The sequence below is a fragment of the Eublepharis macularius genome, chromosome 4 (assembly GCF_028583425.1).
Source record: "Eublepharis macularius isolate TG4126 chromosome 4, MPM_Emac_v1.0, whole genome shotgun sequence".
In the NCBI taxonomy this organism is placed as follows: Eukaryota; Metazoa; Chordata; class Lepidosauria; order Squamata; family Eublepharidae; genus Eublepharis; species Eublepharis macularius.
In genome coordinates, this window is record NC_072793.1 from 94219252 (window position 1) to 94246798 (window position 27547).

Genomic DNA, 27547 nt, shown 5'->3' on the forward strand with positions numbered 1-27547 from the left:
AAGTCAGTTAGATGCAAAAGCAGTTTGCTTACAGACAATAAGTTGGTTCCGGGAAGTTGTTGACAAAGCAATCTGTCTGCATAGTAAAAATCCCCCTTTCTCTTCACATTTGAAGACCTAGGACAATGTACTTTTTGAATATGTAGTCTTTAGATTGACTTTTGTATTGTACTGAATCAGCTTCTCAGTAATTTTATTATCCATTGAAATTTGCTCCAGGAAAGTGAATTGAGTTCCAGGTTCAGCAGGGTTAAGGCCTAAATTACTTGGGACATCATCTGCATACAAACATTCCTAAAGACTTAAAAGTTTGATTTGCGAAAGACAGGGCAACACTGTGCTTTTAGGCACATACCGTTTCTTGATAAACTTTTGATGCTCTGTTCAAACCTATAAACAAATGTACCATTCTTGAGCAAGGTGATTGAGCAAGTGGTGGCTGGCCAGCTTCAGGGATTCCTGAATCAAGCATTGTTTGGATCCATTCCAGTCTGTTTTCAGGTCTGGTTATGGGACTGAAACAACCTTGATCACCCTGGTGGGTGACACACTGGGAGATGGACAGGGGGAGTGTAACCCTGTTAATACTCCTGGATCTCTCAGTGGCTTTTGATATCCTTGATCATGGTATCCTTATATACTGACTTTTGGGATTGGGACTGGGAGGCATTGTTCTGCAATGGTTCTGGCCATACCTCAAGGATATGTTTCAGCATGTGGTGCTGGGGGACTGCTGCTCTTCCCTTTGACGTGTGGCCCACAGGGTGCCCCAAGGTCCTATCTTGTCTCCATGCTTTTATGTAAAGCTACTGGGAGAGGTCATCTGGAGATTTGCAGATGATACTCAGCTCTATCTCACACTACCAGCAAATCCCAGGGAAGCTGTGGAAAATATGAAGAGGTATCTGGAGGTAATTTGGGGATGGATAAGGGCTAACAATCTGAAGCTGAATCTCAACAATATGGAAGTGCTACTGTTGGGGGGGGGGAGGTCTGACCCAGGAAATGGGTTATCTTCTATGCTAGATGGGGTTGCATCACTAAAGGAGCAGATTCGTAGCTTGGGAGTGCTGCTGTACCTGGGCCTCTTGTTGGGTAAAGAGGTGGCAGTGATTGCCGGGGTGCCTTTTTGCCAGCTTTGCCTGGTTAGCCAGCTGCAGCCCTTCCTGGACAAGAACATTTTGCCTCTATAGTACATGCCTTGGTAACATCTAACTTAGTTTACTGCAATGTGCTGTAGGTAGGGCTGCCCTTGAAGACTGCCTGGAAGCTACAGTTGGTACAGAATTCTGTGGCCCGAAGCTGACTGGAGTAGGTCATATGGACTGTGTCACTTCAGTCTTATTCCATCTGTGTTGGCTTCCAGTTTGTTTCTGGTCCCAATTCAGTGTCTTGGTATTGACCTTTAAAGACTTGTATCGCTTGGAACCAGCATGCGTTAAAGACTCTTCTTTCTCATATGAATCTGTCATTCACTCTTGTCAATTTTTGAGGCTAGCTGAGTGGCAAACCAAGAAAGGGTCTTCACAGTCTTGGCACCAAAACTTTGGAGCTCCTCAGTAACTGTTTACTGGTCATCCTCCTTGTTATTTGTGTTGTGTATGTGTGTGTTTATTTAATTATTTTTATACTTTTAAAAATGTTTTCAGGTTTGCCACATTGGAGGATCTTATTTGAGTAGAAAGATGGCATATAAACAAATAAATAAAATAAGCCAGTAGTGAAAATGTCTAAAGCAGTTAAACTTCCGTGGCTTAGAGGCAGAGCATCTGCTTTGCATGCAGAAGATCCCAGTTTCCTTCCTCAGAATCTCCAGTTAAAATGAATAGTTAGGCACTGATGCAAAATATTTGTACCGAAAACCCTGGAGAGCCACTGCCACTCTAAGTAGAGATTACTGACCTTAATAGACCAATGATCTAACTCTGTATATGGCAGCTTCATGTGTTAGAATAGTGTAATACGCACCATTTTAATTTGGTCCATTTTACAAGGACATTTAAATGTTTGCTTTTCAAAAGAGGCAAGTTTCTAGTTGACTAATAAATGGGAAAAAGTAGCTACTCAGAGGAATTAGTGCTTCTGTCTAGGGGTGTGCACCCCAAAAATATTCAAGTTTCCTGCTTCGAGTTTACCATAAGTGGGAAACCAATTTGAGATAACCCAGATCCCGAAGCAGCAAGCCGCTTCGGGATTTGGATGTTTAAATCAAAATTCCTCTCTTTCTATGAACATAAGAGGGTTTTGCCAGCTTCTGGGACCTGCAGCAGCTCCAAAAGCCCACAGGTGCCATTTCCCTTCTCATCAGCTGAAAAAAGCCATTTAAATGCCCGCTGCTTTTTTTGACGGACAGCTGTAAAGCGGCTGAAGTTTTGAAAGCAACACTTTTCATGCCACTTGCAAGCGGCAAGAAAAGTGTTGCTCTTTGCCTGAAACTTCCCGAAGCGATACAAATGGGGCCAATTCAGGAACTCTGAATCTTTCCAAATCAGGCCCGATTCGGGTTAAAGACCTGAATCAGAAACCTGAAGCGCACACCCCTACTTCTGTCATTTGTTGTTTTGGCGTTGCTAATCTTACACACAATTCCCACCTACTTTCCCATAGTCTTTTGCAATCTGTTGCCCATAGGACTGTGTATGAAGCTGTTCTAATTAGTACTTCTTTGAAGAGAGGTAGGTCCATGTTCCAACTGTATTGCAGAATGGTCGGGGCAAAGTACAGGCATGATCAGTAAATAAATGGTCACCAAAGGGGAAATGACCTGAATAGCAAAAATCACAAACACAATCCTCATTTGTATAAACTTTCAGATGGTGTGCTTAAAATCTGTTTGAAATTTAAGGAAGATACTAATATTTTATGATACTGTAGTAGTCCTGATAATATCTTAGTAAATAGTGTACAAAACTATTTCTGTACTAAACAAAAGATATTAATGGCTTCTTGTTTCAAACAGCCCTATCATTGATGTATTAATATCAGCTCCTCTCAAATATGAAGCAGCAGAGCAGTCATAGCATAAGAGCAACAGCAGTCTAAGGCAGCATGGAGAGGAGCTTTTCTGAAAGAAGAAAATCCATGCATCTACATCACACAAGAATAATGAATTGGGCAAGAGCCTATAAAATCATGCTTTCAGAATATTTTAAGAAATACCTTGGTTTCAAGAGATAAAGAATTTTTAAGTGGCTGTACTATGTACAGCTTAAATCCAGTTGGCCTGCTACAAAGCAGCCCTTATCTTGGGTGAATGTCCTTTTGTAAAAAGGGAGGTTTAAGTACAAAATCTTTGACAAAGTTACAGCTTCAGTCCCTTGTACAATCTTACTGTTATACTAGAAATGCTACATGTTTTCACTCCAGAACATTCATTATCTTGTGTCCTTCCCTTTGGTCTGCTTGATTACATACCTAAAAATGTGATTAGCAAGACTAATATTTGCATAGTAACCTTGGCCCTAAAACATCTCAGAAAATCATGTAAAGCTTCCAGTTTGCAGAACTTTGGTCTGAAGGTCTGAGTCTGACATACTATTTTTGCCTGTTGAGGAAAGGCATTTAGATTCTTGAGAGAGAGAATTTGTAATGAAAGTGCTTTCCTTCCAAGGCAGTTCCCAAGCTAGTCCTGAACCGCTGTGAGGAATTTAGTTTTGCTCGGGTATGAATTCAAAAGCCTTATATTCAGAGGAGTCTCACCTTTAGGGATGTTGACATCACTGAAGATAACTTTACACACAGATTTCTATGTAGGTTTGCTTTCCTCTCTATCAAATACCTCTTAGATCATTTGTATGGAAGTTGGGGTGTGTGTAGGAGTGAAAGTGACTTTTCTATTAATGTTTTAATGTAGTCACTGTTTCCTGTGGGGTTGCTTGTTTGCAGATATGTACCCTGTGGGCCAGAGAGGTCTTCCAAAATTATGAGGTTGCTTTAGGGGCCTTAGTCTTGGTGCCTGTTCTGTCATTAGGTCTCACCATTTCCAGTTGTGTCTTGAAAACATTGAGATTTTCAGAGCTGTTAGTATTAGCCCTTATGAGGGGATAAAATGAAGGAGAGGAGAATGATGCAAATCACTTTGGGTCTCTATTTGAGAGAAGGGTTGGGAAATAAATAAATAAATGATCCTTGGCTATCTATCTTGTTGACCAGCAACAAAGCACTCCCTATCCAACCATATTACTCACATTCAACTACAATGCGTATTGGAAAATGGAGTCCAAAGAGAGTTGCTTTGTAGTCAAGTAATGCAAAACATTATATAAACTTAGGAGGTGGTAGAAAAATAGTGGCTTTATACAATTTATAGTGTTAATTTTTCAAAAATTTGTAGAACATCAAAGTGATTGGATTGGTTTGTACCCGAACCACAGGTATGCTTGCAGTATACTTGCTTCTGAAATCTTGACACAAGCTTCGGTTCCGCTGTTTGTGATAATAAAGGAGCATTGCTCATCTAGTAGTAGTTCATCCAAAACACTGAAGCATTCTAGCCTCTTTAATGTAGATCTGTTTCTAACAATGCTTTCAGTGAGCAATAGAGATGGGCATGAACCAGGAAAAAAAATGAACCGTGCAGGTCGTGGTTCATCACGTTTCACGAACCATAAACTTTCAGGAACCTGTCCCAGTTTGCGAACTGGTTTGTTTGGTTCGTGAAAATGGCACTTCCAGGTCAGCAGAAGGTCTGCAGAAAGCCCATCTCCCGTTGCTTAGGAAACTGATTGATCGGTGCCAAGCTGTCTGTAGTGAAAAATGAACCAAACGAACAGCCCTAAAGTTCGTGGTGTTTCGTCAGAAGTGGGCTCTGACGAACCACCAGTTCGCGAACCACAAACCGGCTTGGTTCGTGATTAACTTTGGTTCGTATTTCGGTTCGTGCCCATCTCTAGTGAGCAATGATGAAGAAACTCCTACCAAAGGACAGAGGGACTACATGAGCACGGCATTTACATGTAGACCTCCTGACCAGGCAAGGGATTTGAAGTCTGTGTATACAAAGATGCAGTGGTATTTTGAGTGAAATAATGGAGACAGAGAGTAGACAACAACTAGAATTGCACTAGATGTGATCTTTATTGAACATACATAGCTAGAAAAAAGAGGCAGGCATAGAAAATGCAATGGACTGTACCAAGATTAGGGGAGTTTGCTGTAAAGCTAATAAACCCTTCACTTACACATCATAAAACGCAGGGGAATGAGCAGTCAAATATCAATGCAAATTATTCCTTGTGGAAGCCATCCTGCGTACTTTAAATGCTCCTCACAGAAGCCTGTCTGTGAGGAGGAGAGGGAGAGGTTACTAGTATGTAATAGAGAGGCAAAGTTCCTCTAAGTGGGGTTTGAAGCAAGGAAGGTGAAACAGAGCATTAGAAGCTAGGGTTGAGGAAACAATGCTGGACAGGAAAGGAGGAAATAGCAGAGATGAGGAGGGAAAGGGTTTAGGAAAAAGAAGGGAGAGAGTCATATATTGAAAGTGGTCTCAGAATGCCAAAGGAATGATCCATGTAAAAACTGTCTCCTTTCAGTGGTGGTGGGGACTGCCTGTAGGTAGGGCTGGACCTCATGGGTGGTGTTGAGTCTTCAAGACTCCAAGCAATGGAGAGGTGGTGTGGATGGGAGAGACTGAGCCCAAACACTGGCTCAGAATTGCTGCTTAAGTACTGAAGCTTTGTGCCCTTTCTTGAAATTGATGGGAAACTGAAACTCACGGTCTACCTGGGGAATGTTAATAGAGCAGATGCTGAGGTTATCTGTTTGAAAAATGGCCTGACTGGATTACTAGATCAGTCTGCATTAGAAGGGAATCCCATAAATAAGGTGGAGTATAAGATCGTTGTCCTGCAAACATTAGATCTTGGTATGGGAAGAGTCCAGAAAACCTTATTGGGCCATGTGACAGCTTTCCCATGAGGAGGTGATCTTTAATTGCATGTATATCCTATTATTCTTTGGTTTGATAAAATATGGTGTGTCGCTCTATCTCTGGCTGCTTAGTCCCGTGTGATCTTAGGGAGCTCTGGTGAGGTGGATGTTACGGCTCTTGGCAAGGATGATGTGGGGTTAAGAGGTGACATACAATTCCAGCCATGATATTGACTTGAATTTTTCAAAAAAAACTGGTTTAGGGGCTGCATAAAGTGAACATAGATGGGCCTGTAGTTAGAGTAGAAGTGACAATCTAAGCACTAAAATAAAATTACAGGAGTTATTTTAAAAGCTTTGACACAATCAATTTTTCCAATTTGTAATTCATTCTTTCCTGAACAAGATGTTAATTCTGTATAATACACTTGGAGCCCTGTGAAGGGAACATTTTGGAAATTATCCCCTTCCCCAAGATTTCACCCTCAAGGATTCTCTAAGCTCTCAGGTGCTTGATTTCTCCTCCACCTTTTTTCTGTTAACTGACAGTGTGACTACTGTAATGCACTATATGCGTGACTGCCCTTGCAAATGGTTTGGAAATGACAACTGAAACAGAATGCTGTAGCTGGGATTCTTTTTGGAATGGTCTGCTGCATTTGTATGAAGAATGTTATGTCTTCTCTTTCTTATGGGGAGGACATCTTAGCATGGGTGATTCCCAATAGTCAAGGAGGCAAGCCTTAGTTTCAAACTTCCTGTCCCCTGTGCTACGAGTCACCCTACTCCTTAGTAGTATAACTTCTAAAATTCGGAGATAGAACTTATAAAGACAGACATGACAGATAAATACTGGAGAGTTCTGAACTGAAGAGATAGTAAGCAATAAAACATAGAGACCATCAGCAATGTAATGGAAATACAGAGTGGGGAGGGGGAGGAAGGCATATAGGTATATAGTCAGCCCAAATTGTTTCCTCCCTTATTTAGAAATAAGATGCCCTTCCTTCCTCAAAGTAGAAGAAACCATCATGCTAAGTGCAACTGGCTTCCCATTCATTTTCAGTCCCAATAAAAAGTGTGCTGATATTAACCTTTAAAGCCCCAAATGGCTTGAGGCCAGAGGACCCAGAATTTGAGAGCCACTTGAGGGGCTTCCCCCTAAAGAATGCTTACTGGCACCCAAGGGAGGGCATTTCCTGCTGCTGTCTGCTTATGGAATGCCTTCTACCAGAAGTTAACAGTGACCGCATCTCTAAGGGCCTTCTTCACTGTATTGAAGATCTACTTGCTCCAGAAAACCTGTGGCTTAACTTGAGAGGGTGCTGTGGTATGTTTAGTTGGGATATGAGGGAGTGGCTTCTTTGCGTAGTATGATCATTTTGGATTTAATTATTTTTATATTTTATTGAGAACCATCTAGGACCAGATGAAAAAACAATGCTCCTAGAGATGTAAAATTTCCAGAGAAACACAGATTTTTTCCCTCATTTTGAGGGGAAAAAATTAAATTTAGGGAAAATATGCAATGCTTACTTTCCTATCAAACCTAAACCAATTCTGTTGCTTTAACATAAGCCACATCATTTATAACTTAGTAAGCATATAAATATGTTAATTGGAATATTTATGGATAGGTATAAATGCCTTGGTTTTCTAAGAGCAAAATTGCAAATATACTTATTACTAAAGTGAGAACTGCTGTTGCATCATATGCTATCTTAATACACTTCACTCATTCCAAAAGGGGGGGGGGGCATTTCATAGAAGTTTTTTTTATATATGATTTTTATTTTTATTTTAGACAAAAAATAGGGAGTAGAGAGTAGAGGGAAGGGGGATAGAAAGGAAAGAGAGAACGAAAAAAGTTGCATATCTATTACATTGCACCATTCACTCTAATACATGTCATAGTATTCTGCTAGTCAGATCTCTATTTGCAAGTTTTTCCATTTATCTTCTATAATGTCCATAAAGGAGCACATCTTAGTTGAAAATTAAATTTCTCCAAACTTATCTTGTATCCATTTGTAAAAAGGCTCCCAAATGTAATTATAGGTTGTATTGTCCAACTCTTTCAATAAACTCGACAATTTGTCCATTTCAGCCATTTTAAGTATTTTTTCGACCAGGTTTTCTTGTGTTGGGATAGTTGTCATTTTCCAAAGTCTCACATATGCAATCCTAGCTGTTGTAATTGTATTCAACATCAAATGCTTTTGCTCTTTATTGACCGGGACCGATATGTGGTTTAATAAAAAAAAGTTCTGGTTTCAAAGGTAATGGAGTCTTGAGTATCTGTTGTAACATTGTATGTACCATCTTCCAAAACTCCACTGCTTTTTTACATCTCCACCACATATGATAGTAAGATCCCGGTGTCTTCTCACACTTCCAGCAATTATTTGACATATTTAAGCGAGATTTAGCTAACCTAATTGGGGTTAAGTACCACCTATAAAACATTTTATATACATTTTATTTCGGTGAGGCCGATTTTGTCATCTTTAAATTACTTTTCCACATTTGTGACCATTGCTCTAAATCTATTGTATGTCCCACATTCTCAGCCCATATCTTTTTGATATCTGGATTCCAGTTGTGCCTTTTTTATATCTGCATTTCAGTTGTGCCTGGCCCTACCATCCCAACTCAATGTCTAGCTCTGCCATTTCTTTTGGATTTTTTAATAGCCCAGCTGGTTTCAGTAAGATCTTGTAGGAGGGAGTTTTTCCCTCTTTTTTCAATGTAAAAGCTTCAATTGGGGAAACCCACAAAGGAATTTTCTCATAAAACTTCTCATAGAAGTTTTTTCAGTGTTCCAAACTGAAAGGGTCCTCAGACTTCCATCTTGCACATTTTGAATGAGCATAATGGCTTTAAAAGCATTTCACTCATTTCAATGGAAAAAATCATAGGAATTTTTTTACTGCTCCCCTAGATTTCCTAGTATACCATTAGAAAAACTGAGAGAAAATCCTGAAGAGAAAGCACCCCACTCCCAGCCTCCACATTTCTAGGGCCTGCTCACTCCAATCTGCTAAATAAATAAAATATTGTGTATTCTCAGAACATATTACTTGGTTTCCAGCTACTTCTTTTCTTTTTCATTTGATTCGTTTACAAAGCCACATTTTCCTGCTTCCTTGGTGAGTCCCCTCCTGTGAGAATGTAGAGGCCCCTACTTTATTTGTAGGTGGCTTGGTATTACTGCTTTTGTAATTGGCACTGGGCCTAGCTTGATGTACTGATATTGGATTGTAACTACATAAAGTCTTAATTAGGAATATAAAACTTCCAGACAAGTAGTCCACATGCCTTTTGCTTGTATACTTATATTTGCTTAGAGACAAGGGGAGCACTTGCAAATAGGGTTCCCAGCTCCAGGTTGGAAAATTCCTGGAAATTTTGGGGGGTGGAGCCTGGGGAGGGGACTCAGCAGGAGTATGATGCCATAGAGTCTACCCTCCAAAGCAGCCATTTTCTCCAGGGGGCCTGTAATCTGGAGGTCTGTTGTAATTCTGGGAGATCTCCAGCCCCTACCTGGAGGTTTGCAATCCTACTTGCAAAGCGAATGGATTTCTTTAACTCCTTAAACCAAACTGAGATCCATTACTTGAAGATGATCATCACAATTCATTGCAGATTTTGCCTAAACAAGCACTCTTAAGAACATAAGAACATAAGCAAAGCCATGTTGGATCAGGCCAGTGGCCCATCCAGTCCAACATTCTGTCACACACAGTGGCTAGAAATCCAGTGCCATCTAAAGGACTGTCAGTGAGGCCAGGACACCAGATGCCCTCCCACTGCCTTCCTTCCAGCACCAAGACAACAGAGCACCACCTCCCCACAAAGAGAATACCATCTATCTCCTGTGGCTAATAGCCACTGATGGACCTCTGCTCCATATATTTGTCCAGTCCCCTCTTGAAGCTGGCAATGCTTGTAGCTGCCACCACCTCCTGTGGCAACGAATTCCATGTGTTTATCACCCTTTGTGCAAAGTAGTATTTTCTTCTATCTGTTCTAACCCGACTGCTCAATAATTTCATAGAGTGCCCACGAGTTCTTGTATTGTGAGAAAGGGAGAAAAACACATCTTTCTCTACCTTCTCTAACCCGTGCATTATCTTGTAAACCTCTATCATGTCTCCCCTCAGTCGTCTTTTCTCCAGGCTAAAGAGCCCCAAGCGCCTCAATCTTTCCTCATAGGGAAAGTGTTCCAACCCTTTAATCATTTTAGTTGCCCTTCTCTGTACTTTTTCCAGTGCTATGATATCTTTTTTAAGGTGTGGCGACCAGAACTGTACACAGTACTCCAAATGAGGCCTCACCATCGATTTATACAGAGGCATTATGATACCGGCTGATTTGTTTTCAATCCCTTTCCTAATAACCCCTAGCATAGCATTAGCTTTTTTTATGGCAGTCGCACACTGTGCTGACGTTTTTAGTGAGTTATCTATCATGACTCCAAGATCTCTCTCTTGGTCAGTCTCCGCCAGTTCAGACCCCATCAACTTGTATTTATATTTTGGATTTTTGGTTCCAATGTGCATTACTTTGCACTTGGCTACATTGAACCTCATTTGCCACATGGATGCCCACTCTTCTAGCCTTGACAGATCCCTTTGGAGTGCCTCACAATCCTCTCTGGCTTTCACCACCCTGAACAATTTCGTGTCATCTGCAAATTTAGCCACTTCACTGCTTAATCCCAATTCCAAATCATTAATAAACAAGTTAAAAAGCATTGGACCCAATACCGACCCCTGTGGCACCCCACTGCTCACCACCCTCCACTGTGAGAAGTGCCCGTTTATACTCACTCTCTGTTTCCTATTAATTAGCCAGTTTTCGATCCACAAGAGGACTTGGCCCTTTATCCCATAGCTACTGAGCTTACTTAGGAGCCTTTGATGAGGAACTTTGTCAAAAGCTTTCTGGAAGTCAAGATAAACAATATCTATCGGGTCTCCCTTGTCCACTTGTTTGTTCACTCCCTCAAAGAACTCTAACAGATTGGTGAGACAAGATCTTCCCTTACAGAACCCATGCTGAGTTTTCCTCATCAGCTTTTGGTCATCAATGTGCCCACTAATTTTATTTTTGATAATAGTTTCCACCAATTTACCCGGTATTGACGTCAGGCTGACTGGCCTGTAATTTCCCGGATCTCCCCTGGAACCTTTTTTAAAGATGGGGACAACATTAGCTACCTTCCAGTCCTCAGGAACAGATGCAGAGTTTAATGACAGATTACATATTTTTGTGAGGAGATCTACAAGTTCACACTTGAGTTCTTTCAGAACTCTTGGATGTATGCCATCTGGGCCCGGTGATTTATCAGTTTTTAAATTATCTAGCAGTCGCATAACCTCCTCTCTCGTCACCTCAATGTGACTCAGGTCTTTCAAAACCCCTCCCAAAGTCAGTGCTTCCGGAGTGGGCATGCACTTCTTATCTTCCACAGTGAAGACAGAAGCAAAGAACGCATTCAGCTTCTCGGCCATTTCCCTATCACCCTTTAGTAATCCTTTTACGCCTTGGTCATCCAAGGGCCCCACTGCCTCCCTAGCTGGTTTCCTACTTCTAATATATTTAAAGAATTGTTTATTGTTTTTCTTTATGTTCTTTGCAATATGCTCCTCATATTCCCTTTTTGCCTGTCTGATCACAGACTTGCACTTTTTTTGCCACAGCTTATGCTCCTTTTTATCAACCTCACTCCGACTAGTTTTCCACTGCCTAAAAGAATCCTTTTTACCTTTTACAGCTTCGATTACATTGCTTGTTAACCATGCTGGCCTTTTCCTAAACCTATTTGTGCCTTTCCTAACCAGCGGTATATATTTAATTTGAGCTTCCAGGATTGTAGTTTTAAATAGTCTCCAAGATTCCCCAAGTGTTTTGACCTTTTTTACTTTCCCTTTCAGTTTCTTCTTCACGTACCCCCTCATCTCAGAAAAGTTACCCCTTTTGAAGTTAAACATGGCTGTGTTGGTCTTATTTGGCAATTTCCTATTTATACATATGTTGTACTCAATAACATTATGGTCACTGTTCCCAAGTGGTGCAATCACATTTACATCTCTCACCAGGTCTTCAGCATTACTGAGGACCAAATCCAGGATCACCTCTCCCCTAGTAGGTTCTGTAACCATCTGTTCCATAGCACAGTCATTGAGACAGTCTAGAAACTCACTTTCTCTCCCCCGATTCGAACACCCATTGGCCCAGTCAATGTGTGGGTAGTTAAAATCACCCATTACAACACAGTTTTTTTGTTTAGCAGCCATCTTTAATCCTGTCATCATTTTATAATCCTCCTCTATTTTCTGATCTGGAGGGCGATAACAAACTCCCACAGTTAAGTTTCCATTTGGGCCCGTAATTTCAACCCATAGCATTTCCAGAAGCGAATCTAATTCAGTTACCTTCTCAATCTTACTGGAATGTATACCTTCTCTGACATATAGAGCCACCCCACCACCAACCCTTCCCTCCCTATCCTTCCGATATAATTTATATCCAGGAATCACCGTGTCCCACTGATTTTCCTCATCCCACCAAGTTTCTGATATGCCCACAATGTCTATGGATTCGCCCAACACTAAACATTCCAGCTCCCCAATTTTACCTCGGACACTTCTAGCATTTGTATATAAACACCTGTAACTTCCCCGGCACACTTTGCCTCGAGACGTAGTTAGGTCATCTGCACTGTTTGTCTCCATCTCAGTTGACAACTCTAATCTATCTCCCTGTAGAAGTGTTATACCTAGCCCTTCATCTCTCTGAGATGAACCATCCTGAACCAGAGACACTTTATCTCTTGTCGGCTTTCCCCTAGCATTTAGTTTAAAAACTGCTCTGCCACCTTTTTGATTTTAAGTGCCAGCAGCTGGGTTCCTTCTCGGGACAAGTGGAGACCGTCTCTCTTGTACAGCTCCCGCTTGTCCCAAAAAGAATCCCAGTGCCTAACAAACTTGAACCCTTCCTCCCTACACCATCGTCTCATCCACGCATTGAGACTCCTGATCTGCGTTTGTCTCTCTGGCCCTGCGCGTGGAACAGGTAGCACTTCTGAGAAGGCTACCTTGGAGGTCCTGGCCTTGAGTCTCCTGCCTAACAGCCTAAATTTTTGTTCCAAGACCTCACGACTGCATTTCCCAACATCGTTGGTTCCAACATGGACCACGACCGCTGACTCTTCCCCAGCACTATCTACCAGCCTATCTATAACACGCGTAATGTCCGCTACCTTCGCACCAGGCAGGCAAGTCACCATACGGTCAGAACGCGGTTGTGCCACCCAGCTATCTACTTGTCTAAGGATCGAATCACCAACTACCAAGAGCCTCCCTCCCGCCCCACCCAGGGATGGTTCCTTGATGCGAAAGGAAACCTGCTCACCAACTGAAGAAGAGGTCCCTTCTGAGGGCATGTTCCCCTTATCCTCAGTACGGTGCCCTGATTCCACTCTTAAGTGCTCAGAACTTTCCAGAAACAAGGCTAGTAAGTTCTGGCAAAAGCAGGGGTGTTTCAGGAGATGGAAAGTAAATGTCTTGGCTATTGGTTCATAGCCATAAATATTTATAACTTGCTGCAACAAAATACAGCCCATAGCCTGTTGTATCATATGTATAATGCTGGACCTCAGAAGTCAAGTATCTTCTTCCACTTCCCCCTTTACATAGAAAAATAGACTTTAATTTGGTGCATTCTGAATTAATCACAAATCCAGATTTTAATGATGTGTAGAACTGAAATCTTAGTTTTTAACCCTTTTATCTTTCCTGCCTGGAACTTTCTCTTTGTCTTTAATATAAATACAGTGTTATGCTTACACATTAGGAGGATATTAAGGATTCTGTCAAAATACTGCAGGTTCCTTCTGAGAAAATTAGAAAGGTGTATCACCTACTCAAAATGTATGAAATATGCCCATACTACAAAGTGAGCCTGAATAGGACATGTCCAGAAATTTTTTCAAGTTGTACTGGAGGGTGTATATTAGATACCAGTATAAGAGCTGCTAATAGAATAAATTAGGTGGCAGTTCTATTGGCAAACATTGTAAAAGGCATGAGAGCCTGTGACCCAAGTCAAGAATCTATACTTTTGCCCCTTATGATGGAGTAGTGGTAGCATCTTTTGATAAGTTTCCTTTCCTTGTATTGCAAAGCTTTATTACTTAAAAGTTTAACTTACCTTTACACTGAGGTGTTTTCGAGGTACAGATCTAGCCATAAAGATTAACATCTCATTCTTCAAGAAAGTATCTGCCAACAGAGCTTAAAAATAGCCTTCTGTGTACAATGTAAAATTCCCATGCTTGGTTCAGTTTTTCAAACATCGTATTTACTCTCCCCCCTCTTTAAACTTCTGTATCCCCATTTATAAACACTGTCCCTGCATCTTATTTAGCTTCTAAATTGCATGTATTCTACTTCTATTCAGCATGCTTTCCCCCCAGCTGCTGCTGCTGCTGCTGCTGCTGCTGCTGTTAATTAGACCTGTATCAGAGTTCAGAGATTATGAACAAAACTCTGGGGAACCCTCGGTCATGACATTCTAAGTACAAAATTGTGTATTGTCTCATTTTGAGAAATGGTGGCTTAATGAGTATTCTGATCCCAGCACACTTCTTGTATGTGGGTCCTTCTCAAGGCAGGGGCATGCATATGAACCTGGGCCATAACACATCCCATCTCAGTTCATCTCAATCAGTTCTCATGTAGCCTCCCGAGCCGATTTTTATCCTAGGTGTTTTATTTTCACTTTTTATCAGGAATGTAGTATTACCAATTAAAATTATAGTTCTAGAAAGCATATAAAGCACAAAAGGTCCAATAAGATTAATTATCCTAAAAACAATTAAATCACTTATCAATTTTTATCACATCACTTTCCCAACAGCAAAAGTGAGACCCACATTTTTTCTAGAATATCTCTGAGACAGATTTGATTCCCCCATTTGACCAGTAGATCCTTCCAAAGAGATACTCAGAATCTACTTCTATGTATATTTGTCATAGTGGCAAATAATGTGTAGATCTTCCCCAACACCTTTATCATAAATGCAGTGTTTCAGAGCATATGGAACTTTAAGAACCATCAAAATTGCGATATGCCTCTGCCTAAGTTCTTCTGCCTGGAAATTTGTAATGACAGATAATAGCTTTGAATTTCCATATTGTGTTTGACAAGTGAAGGAAAGTTATGGTATCTTGAGTGAAGACCAGAATAACTTAAAAACCTGATAATATTACAAAAGGTACTAAATGTAAAGCACTGATATAATTTCTCTGGACATGTGAGCTAGTGAATGTTGGTGAACAGAATGCTTCTAGAGATTTCCTAATGACTCAAGTTTCACACTAATTAGCTTGTGCAGTCTAATATTCCATTTGTTACCTTGTACCTGATAGTTTTACAGATACTACTTGTGCAACTTTAATTTAACAAAGAAATGAGTGGCTGAAGTGTAGGAGGCAATTTGGAAGTAATTGTACATGTCATATACCCAATAAACATCTGAGCCCAAATCCCTGGTGCAGTCTCATCCATCAGTTTTTCAGTTGGTCTTGCTGCAAGACCATTTTGTGCTGAAAGCTAGGAAATAGGAATATATGGTGATTTAGGGATGGCAGCTGATATTCATAGTAAGTATCAAGAATTGAAACAACCTGACTTTCCTTTTCTGGGGTGCATGGTTTTCAGCAGTCATGCCTATTTTTCTCCTTGATTTCTCCCAAGGGCCACATTTCCCTGTTGTTCATAATAGATGTACTAGTAATCATATGTGTGAAATGAATACAGTAAGATTTGATCAGGGAAGTGATTGTGAGAAAAGGCACCTTGTTACTGCATATATCTGCTAACCATGTTAGGATTTTTTTTAAAAAAAATCAGCACTATAGAGCTGTGAAGCAACTCAAATTCTATACTGGAGGAATATGAGACAAACGCACTCAAAACAGATACTGATATAAACAGATACTAGATATATAGAATACTTACTCAAGGTATTTTTAGTGTACCACCAGACTTTGTGCTTATTTCTAGAGACCCTTTCTGTTGTGTTCATGTTAGTTTAGGGTGGCTGTGATAACTTGGAAATGTGAATATAACAAGCTTGTGTTGGCTTGTCTATCATGATATATCTATCAGTGATTTAACCCAGTAGGTAGTGGCATAGGACGCAAAAACACACAAGCTTGCTTTGGAAAGCTGGGCAACTTTATTGTAATCATACTGCTTGAGAGATCCAGAATTCCTGGGCTGAGCTGCTGCTATAGTTGTGAACAGTCTGGTCTTCCTGCCACCAAGTCCTGTTATGCTTCAAATACATGGTTCTGTTTGTTCCAAGAATAGATCCTGGAATGTATTTTACAGACTGGTAGAAGCTGCCACAATCAAAATCTCTCCCGTTGCTGTTGCACTCTTGGCAAGATTGAACTTTGAATCTGTGTTTGGTTCTTGATCTTTATACCCTTAAACATACGTACAGTCTTCTGACAACAAGTATTGCCACCTCAACAGAGATTGAGACTATTTCTTTTGATTTCCTGACGATGCCATACGCAGGTTTATACACTAAGGTAAGAAATACCCCATACTGGCATCTCTGAACACTTTGTCCTCTAATCTAAGACTTCCACGTATTTCTAAACCGAATATTCTGAAATACTGCAAAAAATTCCAAATATACAAGCCCAAATACATCCTTGTGAAATAGGTTAGACTGAGTGTATATGACTGGCCCAAGGTCACCCAACAAGCTGCCATCGTAGAGTGGGGATTTGAACCTCAGTCTTCTAGGTCCTAGTCCAACACTCTAACCACTACACAAGACTGTCTGTCTGATACATACAAAAAAGACAGGGAAAATGCTTCACTTTTTCCCCGTGGGATGTTCACTTGCACGCGCACACGCATGCACACGCACACAGCAAGCTATTTATAAATAAATTTTCTTAATAATAATTTAGCAATAATTTAAATGTGCTCCCCGCCATTCAACTTTTTCTGGCCTATAAATGTTTTCATAGGTAGTGGTTCCTCAGGATTTGAAAAATTAATTTAGGGATTCCTCCATGGGGGAAAATTGGGAAACTCTGGCCTATTCTGATAGTATCTTGAACAAAGGGATGTGGCAGAAATCACCTCAACCATTTCCTTTGGCTGGCTGAGGAAGTGTTTTTCACTAGGAGTTCTTGTAAAAAGCTTTGGCATTGCTATTTTACCACTACTGAACATGAACTTGGTGGGGGGCAACATTTAGGTGTTACTCATTCATGGTGGAAGTCTTATGTTTAATCAGAACAACTGCTAGTCTAGTTTATGACTTATCTATGATCTGAGCTGTTCTGTTGATTAATTCAGTTAGTGAAGGGCAATGTTTATAGGTATGAAACTATCTTACAAACAAAGCAAGTTGAAATTTTTGGGGGGAAATCAGCAATTCTGAAAGTCTTGGTGAAATGCTTAAAGGTTGGTGCTTTGCATTGAAAGCATCTGACCATTAGAATATGCCTTATTTTCTTACATTAACAATGGTAGAGATGGGGAAAGAGCACGTTTATCATTTGTAGTGTTCAATACATTTGCTTCCTCTGTACCCAGAGTTGTAAATCTGACTTGCTGCAGTACTAAACCTACCTGTCTTCTTGTTTTTTAACCCAAAAATATTGACTTGGATCCACTGGGACACTTCCACAGATAAAACCTTTTCTGCTTGTGGAGCATGACATTTCCCACTCCCAGACCTCTGGTTTCAGCCCAGAATGCTGTGCAGGGGGACAGAGAACCACCCAGAACGGCATTTGGGGGACTGTTTTGACAGAGATAGGCAAGAAAGTTGCACTTTATGGACAGAAATTGTTCAGGCCAGGGAAATGCTCCCAGTATAAGGTCTGAGGTCTAATGGAAAAATGAGAGAACACTGTAGGTAGGATGTCTTTCAAGAAAGGGTTCCACTTTGATGGTAGGGATTTATTCTTGCACATCTACAGGAACTGTTTGACTAGTGGAGTGGCCCCTGGCATAACTGACATTTAGAAAGAAGGTACCCACAGCTTTAGGCAACTGGACTTCAATAGCCAAAAGCTTTCATGCAGTGGCCACCTGGCAAACCTGGGTACTACTTGAAGGGGACATAATGAAGTTTGCCCTCACATGTCTCTCTTTTTCCCTTACAGATCCCACACCGGGCAACAATGAATCTGGTGTGAAGAACTCGTGGATGCATAGGTCTGTCTCTTCACAGCTGACTGGTGTCTGGATCCCCTTTTCTGGCTAGAACGTGGTACATGGTGCATGAAGAGAGAATGACCCTTGGATTTGTACAACTGCCCCCAGTGCTGGGGAGGACTTTACTGGTGCTGATGGTTGCTGCTTCTGTTAAGTGCCACTGGCCCAGTGAGGCCTCAGAAGTTGTACGGGACTGGGAAAATCAGCTAGAGGCCTCCATGCATTCAGTGCTTTCGGATCTCCGAGAAAGTGTGCCAGCAGTGTTGGGGATTCCAGACAGCTCTGCCGTAGTGGGTCGTTCTTTCAGAGTCACCATCCCAACAGACCTAATAGCTTCTAATGGAGAAGTTATCCAGGTGAGGATATTAGGCCCTGTTATTTCAAGCTGCTCTTAGATTCTGCCGTGCCCATCTTTTCTTCCCTCTTACCCTGCATGTCACAGTACCCTAAACTTCTAAAAAATATATCAAATGGCTTAGATACTGATGGAAGAAAGTATTCAGTGTTTTCCTTTATGTCTAATAGGGGTGTGTGCTGAGAACATTTCAGTTTCTGTTCCAGGGGGTCTAGAATAATTCTGTTCCATTACTGTTTGTTCTGGTTGGGGAAGTGATAGCTCAGATCTAATCCGTTCCCCCCCCCCACCTTCATTTTCATGAGTTTCATCCCATTGCTTGCATGTTGGCTATGCATGTACAAATGCATGCTCTTATTTTCAAGGGGTGGGGGGTGGGGAAACAAGGCTCTGGGACAGCTGTTTTTACATGCAACAGCACCAGAATTGCACAAGTTGAGTCCTCCCTCTAAACCATCAATCCACCAAGTTAGAGAGCACGCAACAACGGGCTTCTGTGTATATGCACCCTAAGGAATGCTTGGGGACGGCGTGCATCAACGCAAGTGTTGGGCAGCTGTACATGCACACCCTCACTGTTCTTTTCGGGTGTGGGGGGTGGGAACGAGTTGTATTTCCACTTAACCAAAAACCACATGATCCAAAACCCCATTGATCCAATGAGTTTCTCCTCAAGCATATGAAAACTCATTGCTTCTTCATGATAGTGACAAATTATTACTTTTGAGTCCTGCTGTTATGCCATGTGCCTTCTGGGTTTCCTTGTGCCTTGTAGGTTCATTCCACGATGAGGGGGCGAATCTTCCTCACCCGAATCTGCTTTGTAGCAGCCCAGGATAAACCCACTGGCCTGTCCTTGCACTGTGCATAAAAGCACACAGAAAGGGAGGGCTAAATGTTTTTCCTTCACAGGAAGGGGAGGAGGAGGAGGATGGCCCTCTTTCCCCCCTATTTTTTACTAGTGAAAGTGAGAGACTGAACAGGTTGCTGGCTCCCTTTCCCCTTTCCTACTAAAATTGTTAACCCAGAGTTGAATGAAAAGGAAAAAGGGGAAATAACAGGAGGACAAGCATAAAGAAAAAAAATCTGACCAGATCAGTCCTTTCATATGGAATACTAATCTGGAAAGATTTGCGTGTGCAAGTGTGTGGTGCACATGCCTGCTACTTCCCTGTCATTTAAAACTGGTTTAAGAGTTTTAATTAGAAAAGCCCCAAAAGCCGCCAGAAGGCGTTCTGGGCAAAATGAAATTCCTTTTGATACTCTTCAAACCTCTCTCTTTGGAGGACTTTAGTCACAGTGATGGCCCTGGCAGCATGGCAGCTAAGCGAACTACAGCAGCAGCAGCAAGCCACTGATAATGTGCATGGATCAGCTCAACTTGCTTGGGACCTCCTCAGTGTAGTTCTCCTTTAATAATTGCTTTTTCTCTCCAGTATTAATGGTTCTGTACTGTACTTTCCAATTTTCTTTCCAATTTCACCCTGATCTGCATAACTTGAGCTTTTGAGGCAACTGGGACCTCAGAGGCTTAAAGAGACCCTTCCCGCATGTGTATGCCTGTGTACCAGCCTTTCCTTGCATTGTGTGTAAAAACACTCAGAAAGGGATGGTGTTGCTGGCACCAACAGAACTGTGCCATCTGTTGCTCTCCTTCCTGGTGCAAAGCAAACCTTTTGTGATTTGATCCCAGTGAGCCACTCAATGCCAGTGCCATTGTGCAGGAAGCACTGAAGGAAAAAAATGCACCTGTGCATGCCAAGTGCATCCCCTTCCTGCCAATGGAATTATATCCAATTGATTGCATGATGCATGCAGGCAAACTTGCAGTTAATGAAAACAAGATACAGCCAGACAGTCAACCACTGCCTGGTCTGTCTGTGCATCCTCTGTGCAGTAAGAACTGAAATGAAACACACAGGTTTTTCAGTGTGGGGGCGGGGGCGGGAATCATTGTAGCCTCATTTTCCAGTTTTGTTCTGCCATTCCAGAAGTTGCTTTTAACAAGCCGAACCAGCATTTTCTGTGTGTATTTTGGCTCGGTTTTCCCCTTATGCACACACCCCTAATGTCTAACCTCCCATTATGATATCTAGAATATTTTTAGTGGAATCTGAAATATGACATAGGGGCAGGTGAGGAGTTGGTAGCAAACTAAGGAAGCTGGAAGAAAGGAGCAAACAAGCTCTTGATCTCTCACAACTTTGCAGCTAAATTGATACACTATGGCTAGCAATATGCACAAGCTACAAACAGTAAACCCACAAACCTATTATAAACCAACAGTAAGAGAATCATAAAGTCATATATTAAACAAAATATAGGAGATGCAATCAAATATGTAAGTTCCAGGCCATAAATGGCTTTAAAGGTAGGAATTGGTATCTTGAATTTAGCTGAGAAACGTTCAAGCAGCCAATAACATTGTTTTAAGATTGGCAAAACATGTTCACAAGGTGAAGCCATTGCCAGGAGGCAGGCAACCATCTTTTACACCAGCTGAAGTTTTCAAGGTACGCAGCGAGAGTCAAGAAGATACCAAGATGGTGTAGATGTGGCCAGGCATGGCCTTAAATAAGCAAGCTCTCCAAAAGGAAAAGCAACTAACCTGAAGCTATGTTCATATGTTCCTGAGGAAAGTGTTAATGTGACCCCAAAGAAGTTCTGTCAATAATAAGCTCACTCGGGTGGATTTTATACTTGCCGTGAACAGTAAAACAAAGTACGCAATTACACCAACTATGGTAGAGCCAGAGGTGGCTGATGCACTAGGAAGAATGTAGAACGAGGTATAGAATAGTTTTCCAGAGATGTAAAAAATCAGGAAGCACTTGGTGACCAACTCTCTTTCTCTTCTTTTTAATGGAAGCACTATTTGTGCAGGTCTCACCATTGAAGAATAACTCTTACTGCAAAGAGAAAATAATTTTCACACATGGTTCATTGTGCTGCCATTGTGGTGCTTATAAAACAGAAAATACAAAGAGCCTTTAGGAAAATGCAATCAACAATTATCCCAAATTCATATAGTTAAGGTGCTTAAAGTGCCCTGTGCGAATAAATCCATCATATGAATTGTTCCATCATACAATTTGTCATGTAACAAATATCAGCGATGGTATGAAATCACAAATTTCCTTTAGACATCAGCGGTGGTATACAAGTCACAAAATTTCTACAAGCAGTACATGTAAACAATACATAAGGTGCTTAGAAGCCCTAATAGTCCAGTATAAAGCCAGAATTCTCCACAAGAATGTAGTGTCCAGGTTATAGAAGTCTTCTCTTGAGTAATGTACGCTGCCTACGGGGTTCGCCGGCATGCGAAAAGTCCAGTCCCGTTTCACACCAAAGGCTTCTTCATAGGCAAGATATCAAGTAACAGTCAATCTCATTCCACCATTGCAGTTCCTTCCAGTCAATCTAACATCGTCAGTACATGAAGGGTTAGTAAAGAGGGTGAGTTGCTGTTGCTCAGAACAAATACATCTAAGTAAATGAGAAGAGATGGCAGACTTTGTATGAAGTTGTAGCTGTTTAAAGGCATCTAGGCATGCTAGTCAACGATGACTTTGTTGCCATGCCTCTGACATTGATTGGCCACAAAGATCTCATTTGTACTTATTCCTTTGTATTTTAAATTGGAAGTCTAACTTGTTGGAGATTCAATAAACAATTTTTGTGTGTGAACTGCTTCAGTATTTTGTATTCAAGCTATTGCTTTGCTTGCAACATTGTTTGCATAGTGTCTTCATAGAAAGTCCAGTGGGTGTTGCTTTACAGCTTGAAGGTCAAGAGAAAGTTATAGCTGCTGATAACTGCTAGTAGTATGCAAGAATCTGTGATCTGTTAAATGCTTTCCCAGCTGTAAAAAAAATAGTGGTAGATCTTCAGGCTTATTCGCTAAGATGTTCCAAGATCTTCAGATGGAAGAAGCTACCAGTCAGTGAAAGATGTTTGTCTTAGGTAACTATATAGGATTCAGAGGTTTCTATAGAGATAAAGACTAAATGTTGATATTGTAAGATCAAGAGAGCATCCCAAGTAGCTCTGTACACAAGCCTGATCTTCTAGGTAGCCCTTTTTCTCAACATGCAAATAGTTCCTGCCCTAACTTTTTATTTGTATGTGATTCAAATTGCTTTATGCAAAATTCATAGAATGTCTCAAATCAGGATGACTATTGTGAGCGGAGGAGGAGGAGTAACAACAACAACAACATTGATTTATATACCGCCCTTCAGAACAATTTAATGTCAGATTCAGAGCAGTTTACGAAGTGTGTTATTATTATCCTCATGACAATCACCCTGTGACATGGGTGATGCTGAGAGAACTCTGAAAGAGCTGTGACAGACCTAAGGTCACTCAGCTGGCTTCAAGTGGAGGAGTGTAGAATCAAATCCAGTTCTCCACATTAGAGTCCTGCCACTCTTAACCACTACACCAAACTGGCTCTCTTATGGCCTTGTAATCTTCATAATACAGGCCACTGGTTCTCATTCTTTTGGATATGGTGACCTACAAGTCCAAATTTACTTGGTACTATGACCCATCCAGAGTTGAAACCAATGAACATCACATCCTACTATGAGCCCCAGGCAAGTGGCATTTCAAATATACTGCCTTTGCATACGAGGACCACACTCCAGCATTTGACCACCCTCATCTTCTCCATTACTCCCTTTAATCCTCTTTAAGATTCTCACTGTAGTAACCATTAGAACATGTTTTACTTGATTCTTTATCAATCAGCACACGTATGCAGTGAAGAAAAAATACCAACAAATGTATGATATGGAAGATGTTGTTTTCAGGGTCAGGTCTTAGTATTCAAAGTACAGGTCAAAGCCTTGCCTAGATTAAACACTGAAGCTGGTTCTTATAGGAGCCACTTCACACATGATGACTTCCCTACAGAAACATTATTCTACATAAGAAATATGTGTATACTTGTTAATTTACTAGATGCTGGATGGTTTTGCCCCTCATTGTTGCAAAGGGTGGGGGAGACAAGAATGTGAAAAGGGTCATGGAGGAAGAGGAGAAAAAGAGCAATGCAAAGGGCAGGGTTGGCTGTTAGGGAGGGCTGGTCTGTGACCTATTTCTGGGAAACTGATACAGGTCACAGCAGAATCCTAAACAGTTATTCCAGTCTAAATCCATGGATTCCAATGGGCTTAGACTGGAGTAACTCTGTTTAGGATTGCACTGTTTATCTGATAAAAGTAACTGGGATTAGAAGTGTTCATACTCCATAGTCTATATTTTTGCTTGACAAAAACATGATTTTAAATCAGGCTTTCACTTTGAAGACTCCAAGGGCAACAAATTTGCCACCTTTGGCTAATTAATTGATCAGCCTCACCTCCAAATGTATGCTTTGAGTCTTCTTTTTGTTTTGTATTTCTAGTATTCATGACCTGACGCACATGTTTCTGTTGAGTTTTTAGTACCAGATCTTCATACCAATCAACATGCCTCTTTTGTATAATCATGTGGAATCTTAATTTTTAAAAGTTTTGACGTGCTTAACTATTCAAATTGCTTTTGGTAGTATGTAGTACCTGTAGCTTTTTTTTGGCTTGTGTTTCAGATTTTGTGTTAGAAATGTAAGCATAAAAATTGGACTTCTTGTTTTAGCTTTGTAAGCAAACCCATAGAAATTATTAGCTTGTTACTTTCTTGCAGTCTTTCTATTCAAATATAGCTAAATAAAATTCCTAACTCACTATAGCTTGTAAAAGTTCAGCATAATCCACTCTTTAGAGGTGTTATGGGTTCTTATAACCTCTGAAATCATGCTATTACACTGTATCACATTGTATTCCCTGTCTGTTGATTCATACTGAACCTTCGCAGAAGGGAGTTTTGTAAACTTTTGTGTTATCTCTGCAACTTTATCTCTTGGCAGCTGAACTCCATGAGAGATTGGAACCTCTCTCATCATTATGTGTAATCACCATATCTGCTGCAGTCCATTACCCATGGTCCCATTTAGAATGAGTTGCTACAAAACTTTGTGCTACAACCCTTCATGTCTCCCCATGCAAGCCCCACTCATGATTATAAAGGTTGGTGTGAATTTTTCATTTCATATTATGCATCTGAAGAAGTGAGGTCTGACTCACAGATGCTTTTGCTAAAATAGTCTTCAAAGTGCTACTTGATTTGTTTTATTTTGTTACAACAGGCTTACAGTTACTCTTTAGCGCACATAGTTGTGCTAGTTGTTTGGTGGTGGCCTAAGAGGAATAGAAAATATGCCACTCCCATTTTCAGAAGATTTTGTGCCTTTTTGGCAGCCAAGTAAGTGTCTAGAAGCCTGTATTATTCTGGTAATAGACTCATCAGTGCCACTTCAATTTAAACATGGCTTTTTCTCCTCTAAATGTGCTTTTAAGGACTGCATTAGCCTTCCTGCTAGAACGGGTGCTGTAACACTTATGGGAGCAACAATAATCTAGAAAATAATTACCTTCCTCCCTTGTCATGCCACTGATTAAAATCCCACAGTGATTATTCAGCCTTACTGCAGAGCAAATAGATCAAAACATCCATCTAATAAACTCCCAAACCCAGTCCTGCTTTGGCAAGGTGAGCAGCTGATACCCAGTAAACAAAAAAAGCAATTAGCGGGTAAGTTGGCGGTGATAACTTCTGTTGAATGTTATCAGACAGACTCTGTTCTTTTGACTTCTCTATTGAGAAATAGACAAGCCTTTGACAGCAGGTATTTCTTTGGGAATGGAGTGATGGACTAATTGGGACCTACCACAAAAGCTACAGTCAGCCTTAAAGGGCCATTAGGAGGCTCTGTGGCCTGTAGTGAAATGGAAGCGTGGAGTTTTTCTATTGGAGTTAGATTTCTAAATCATTAATATTTGTCAACATGTCCGGTATACAGGTTGAAGTGTGCTGAGTATGCACATCAGTGATGTACAGATGGTGCTGAAATGCCCAGGGCAAAACCAAATCCCATTCATTTAATAGGTTTCACTTAGCTAGTGACTCCATTTAAATGGTGTTTCTGTGACTGATAAACCAGTTGGCAATAAATCTGAACAAAGCTGCTTTGCGCACTCCAACGGGAAACTTCTTTTCACAAGCCCAATAACTGTCACCATCTGCTGGTGAGGCTTTTATTTAACAGGTTTATTCTTATTGGATATTAAGGAGATTTCATTCCACTAACAGGATCTGGAGAATTTCATTTGTAGAAACCAAACATGCTCATTATCTGCTGTTAGTGTGGTCATATGTGCAGGACTCCAGCCTGACCCTGTTAATGCAATGGTTCTGCTATGAGAGGCATTCTCCTAGAGCATTCAGATGTGGAGAGGAATTGTCATTTATGTTGATTTTTTTTTCTTTTGGACTTCTGTTAAGGAGATTAACCCATGGATTTCTAACTGAACATGAACTCAAGATTAGGGTCAACATGGTGCAAAGAGCGCTTTCTGTGAAAGCTTCAGGCTAATTCAGTGGGAGCAATTGGCAGGCTGCCTGTTAACTAATGGATTTAGAGTTTTTGCGTGCCTGGGTTTGTGGGAACCTGATGCTGCCAGTCACATGCTGCAGCGCTTCAGTAACACCTGTGGGCTCTTGAGGATCTGATCACAGAGGCCCCTGGAAAGGATTCGTCCACAGCCTTGCATGCTTTCTGTAGTGAAGAGGCTTGGCCATTTAACTTTCAGTAACAGGCTCCAAACTTGGAAAATATGACCCAGTCAGATTGGAGACCAACTTCTTGGGCTGAAAATGTTTTGTCTTAACAGTGCAGCTTATGAATGTCTTCCTCCAGCATTTGGAGTTTAAAGAAGGAGAGCGGTAACCAATGAGTAATAGCATATGCTAGTGCATGGCCTGGATGAAGGTCACTGCCTGAACCCTGCTGCCAACTCAGGCATCAGGATATCTGCTGACGATAAGAAATAACAGCAAGTGATGATTTGCAGAGCGCCTCAGTCATCAATAATGTCTAAGATTTTTATCCTTCTGGCCTTCTGCATATGAAAAGGTCGTATGTAAACAAGTACTGCTTTTCAAAGTTAGGGATCTTAACAAAATGGGGAACAGGGTACAGGACAGGCAACAGATCTCAGCTCCTCATCCAAGAACACATCATCCAGCTACAATAGACTAAATGAATTGTGTTTTTTTTCCAGACTGGCAACATGTGCTGATGAAAGGAACGTTTCATTGGACATTCAGTGTTTCATAGTAACCACCCAGTGAAATTACTAGCATGCCCTCTTGTTGTGCAAGAGAGGAAATCTTTGTCCTCTGAATAGCTTCTTTATTATAAGTATGGGTACATCTGGAAGTGAAGGCGTTATAGTGGGAGTGACAGAATGGTATTAGCTGGAACATCTGGTAAGACTTTTACTAATTTATGAACAATACCATATATCACAGAAAATCTGTATATAATAGACTCAAAGGAAAATTTGGGTCAGTTCCACATCTGTAAAATGAGTCTGGCTTAGTATCTACTATTGGCAGTGGAGCTCCTCAGGGTGCTGCTTGTTCTGGTTTCCACTTTCTTAGAGCTTCAGATGATGCTGACCATGTTGATTAAAAAAATAATAAAACCTGCCCCTTAGGTGTTTGAACACTCAGGACTTGGTGCATTAACCTTCTAAAGATTGTAAGCCTTTAGGCAGGCTCCTTGTATCTCTTTCATTTTAAAGTACCTAGTTGTAGGTGTTACATAAGTGAATAATTCGTATTTATCATTACTCCCTCTAGTGGATACAATGGATAATTAGAGGTTAGATTGCATATGTATTGAATTCTTGGGTGGTCCCAGAATAAAGGAGATTTATTGGGAGTTCACATTATCGTAGATTTTGGTATCTTTAGAGAGTATAAAGAATAGTGTAGTTCAGTATTTTAGTTTTGGTCATTATTTTGCAGAATGCAATTCATAGAACATCTTTTCCTCTTCAATTTCTGATCTTTGAATTGGACTCATTCTTAAAACCCATGATCATTAAAGCCCAACTGTGGCTATTGGTTCTCAGATGGCAGTGAAGTGTAATGGAATTGTTTTTTGGAAAA

The 27547-nt window shown here is 40.8% G+C and overlaps 1 protein-coding gene across 7 annotated transcripts in view; it reads left to right on the forward strand.

Annotated features, from left to right (window-relative positions):
* Positions 1 to 27547, forward strand: part of DAG1 (dystroglycan 1) — a 100071-nt gene that overhangs the window by 54934 nt on the left and 17590 nt on the right. For 5 of the 7 annotated variants that reach the window (XM_054975999.1, XM_054975998.1, XM_054976003.1 and 2 more), the window contains exon 2: positions 18078 to 18485. The exons of 1 other annotated variant lie outside the window; for it this stretch is intronic. In XM_054975999.1, the coding sequence (XP_054831974.1) occupies positions 18189 to 18485 (297 nt within the window). In that variant the 5' untranslated portion in view covers positions 18078 to 18188. Of the gene's footprint in view, positions 1 to 18077; positions 18486 to 24507; positions 24559 to 27547 lie in introns of those variants that run through there. One more of the 7 variants, XM_054976004.1, reaches the window with a different exon arrangement.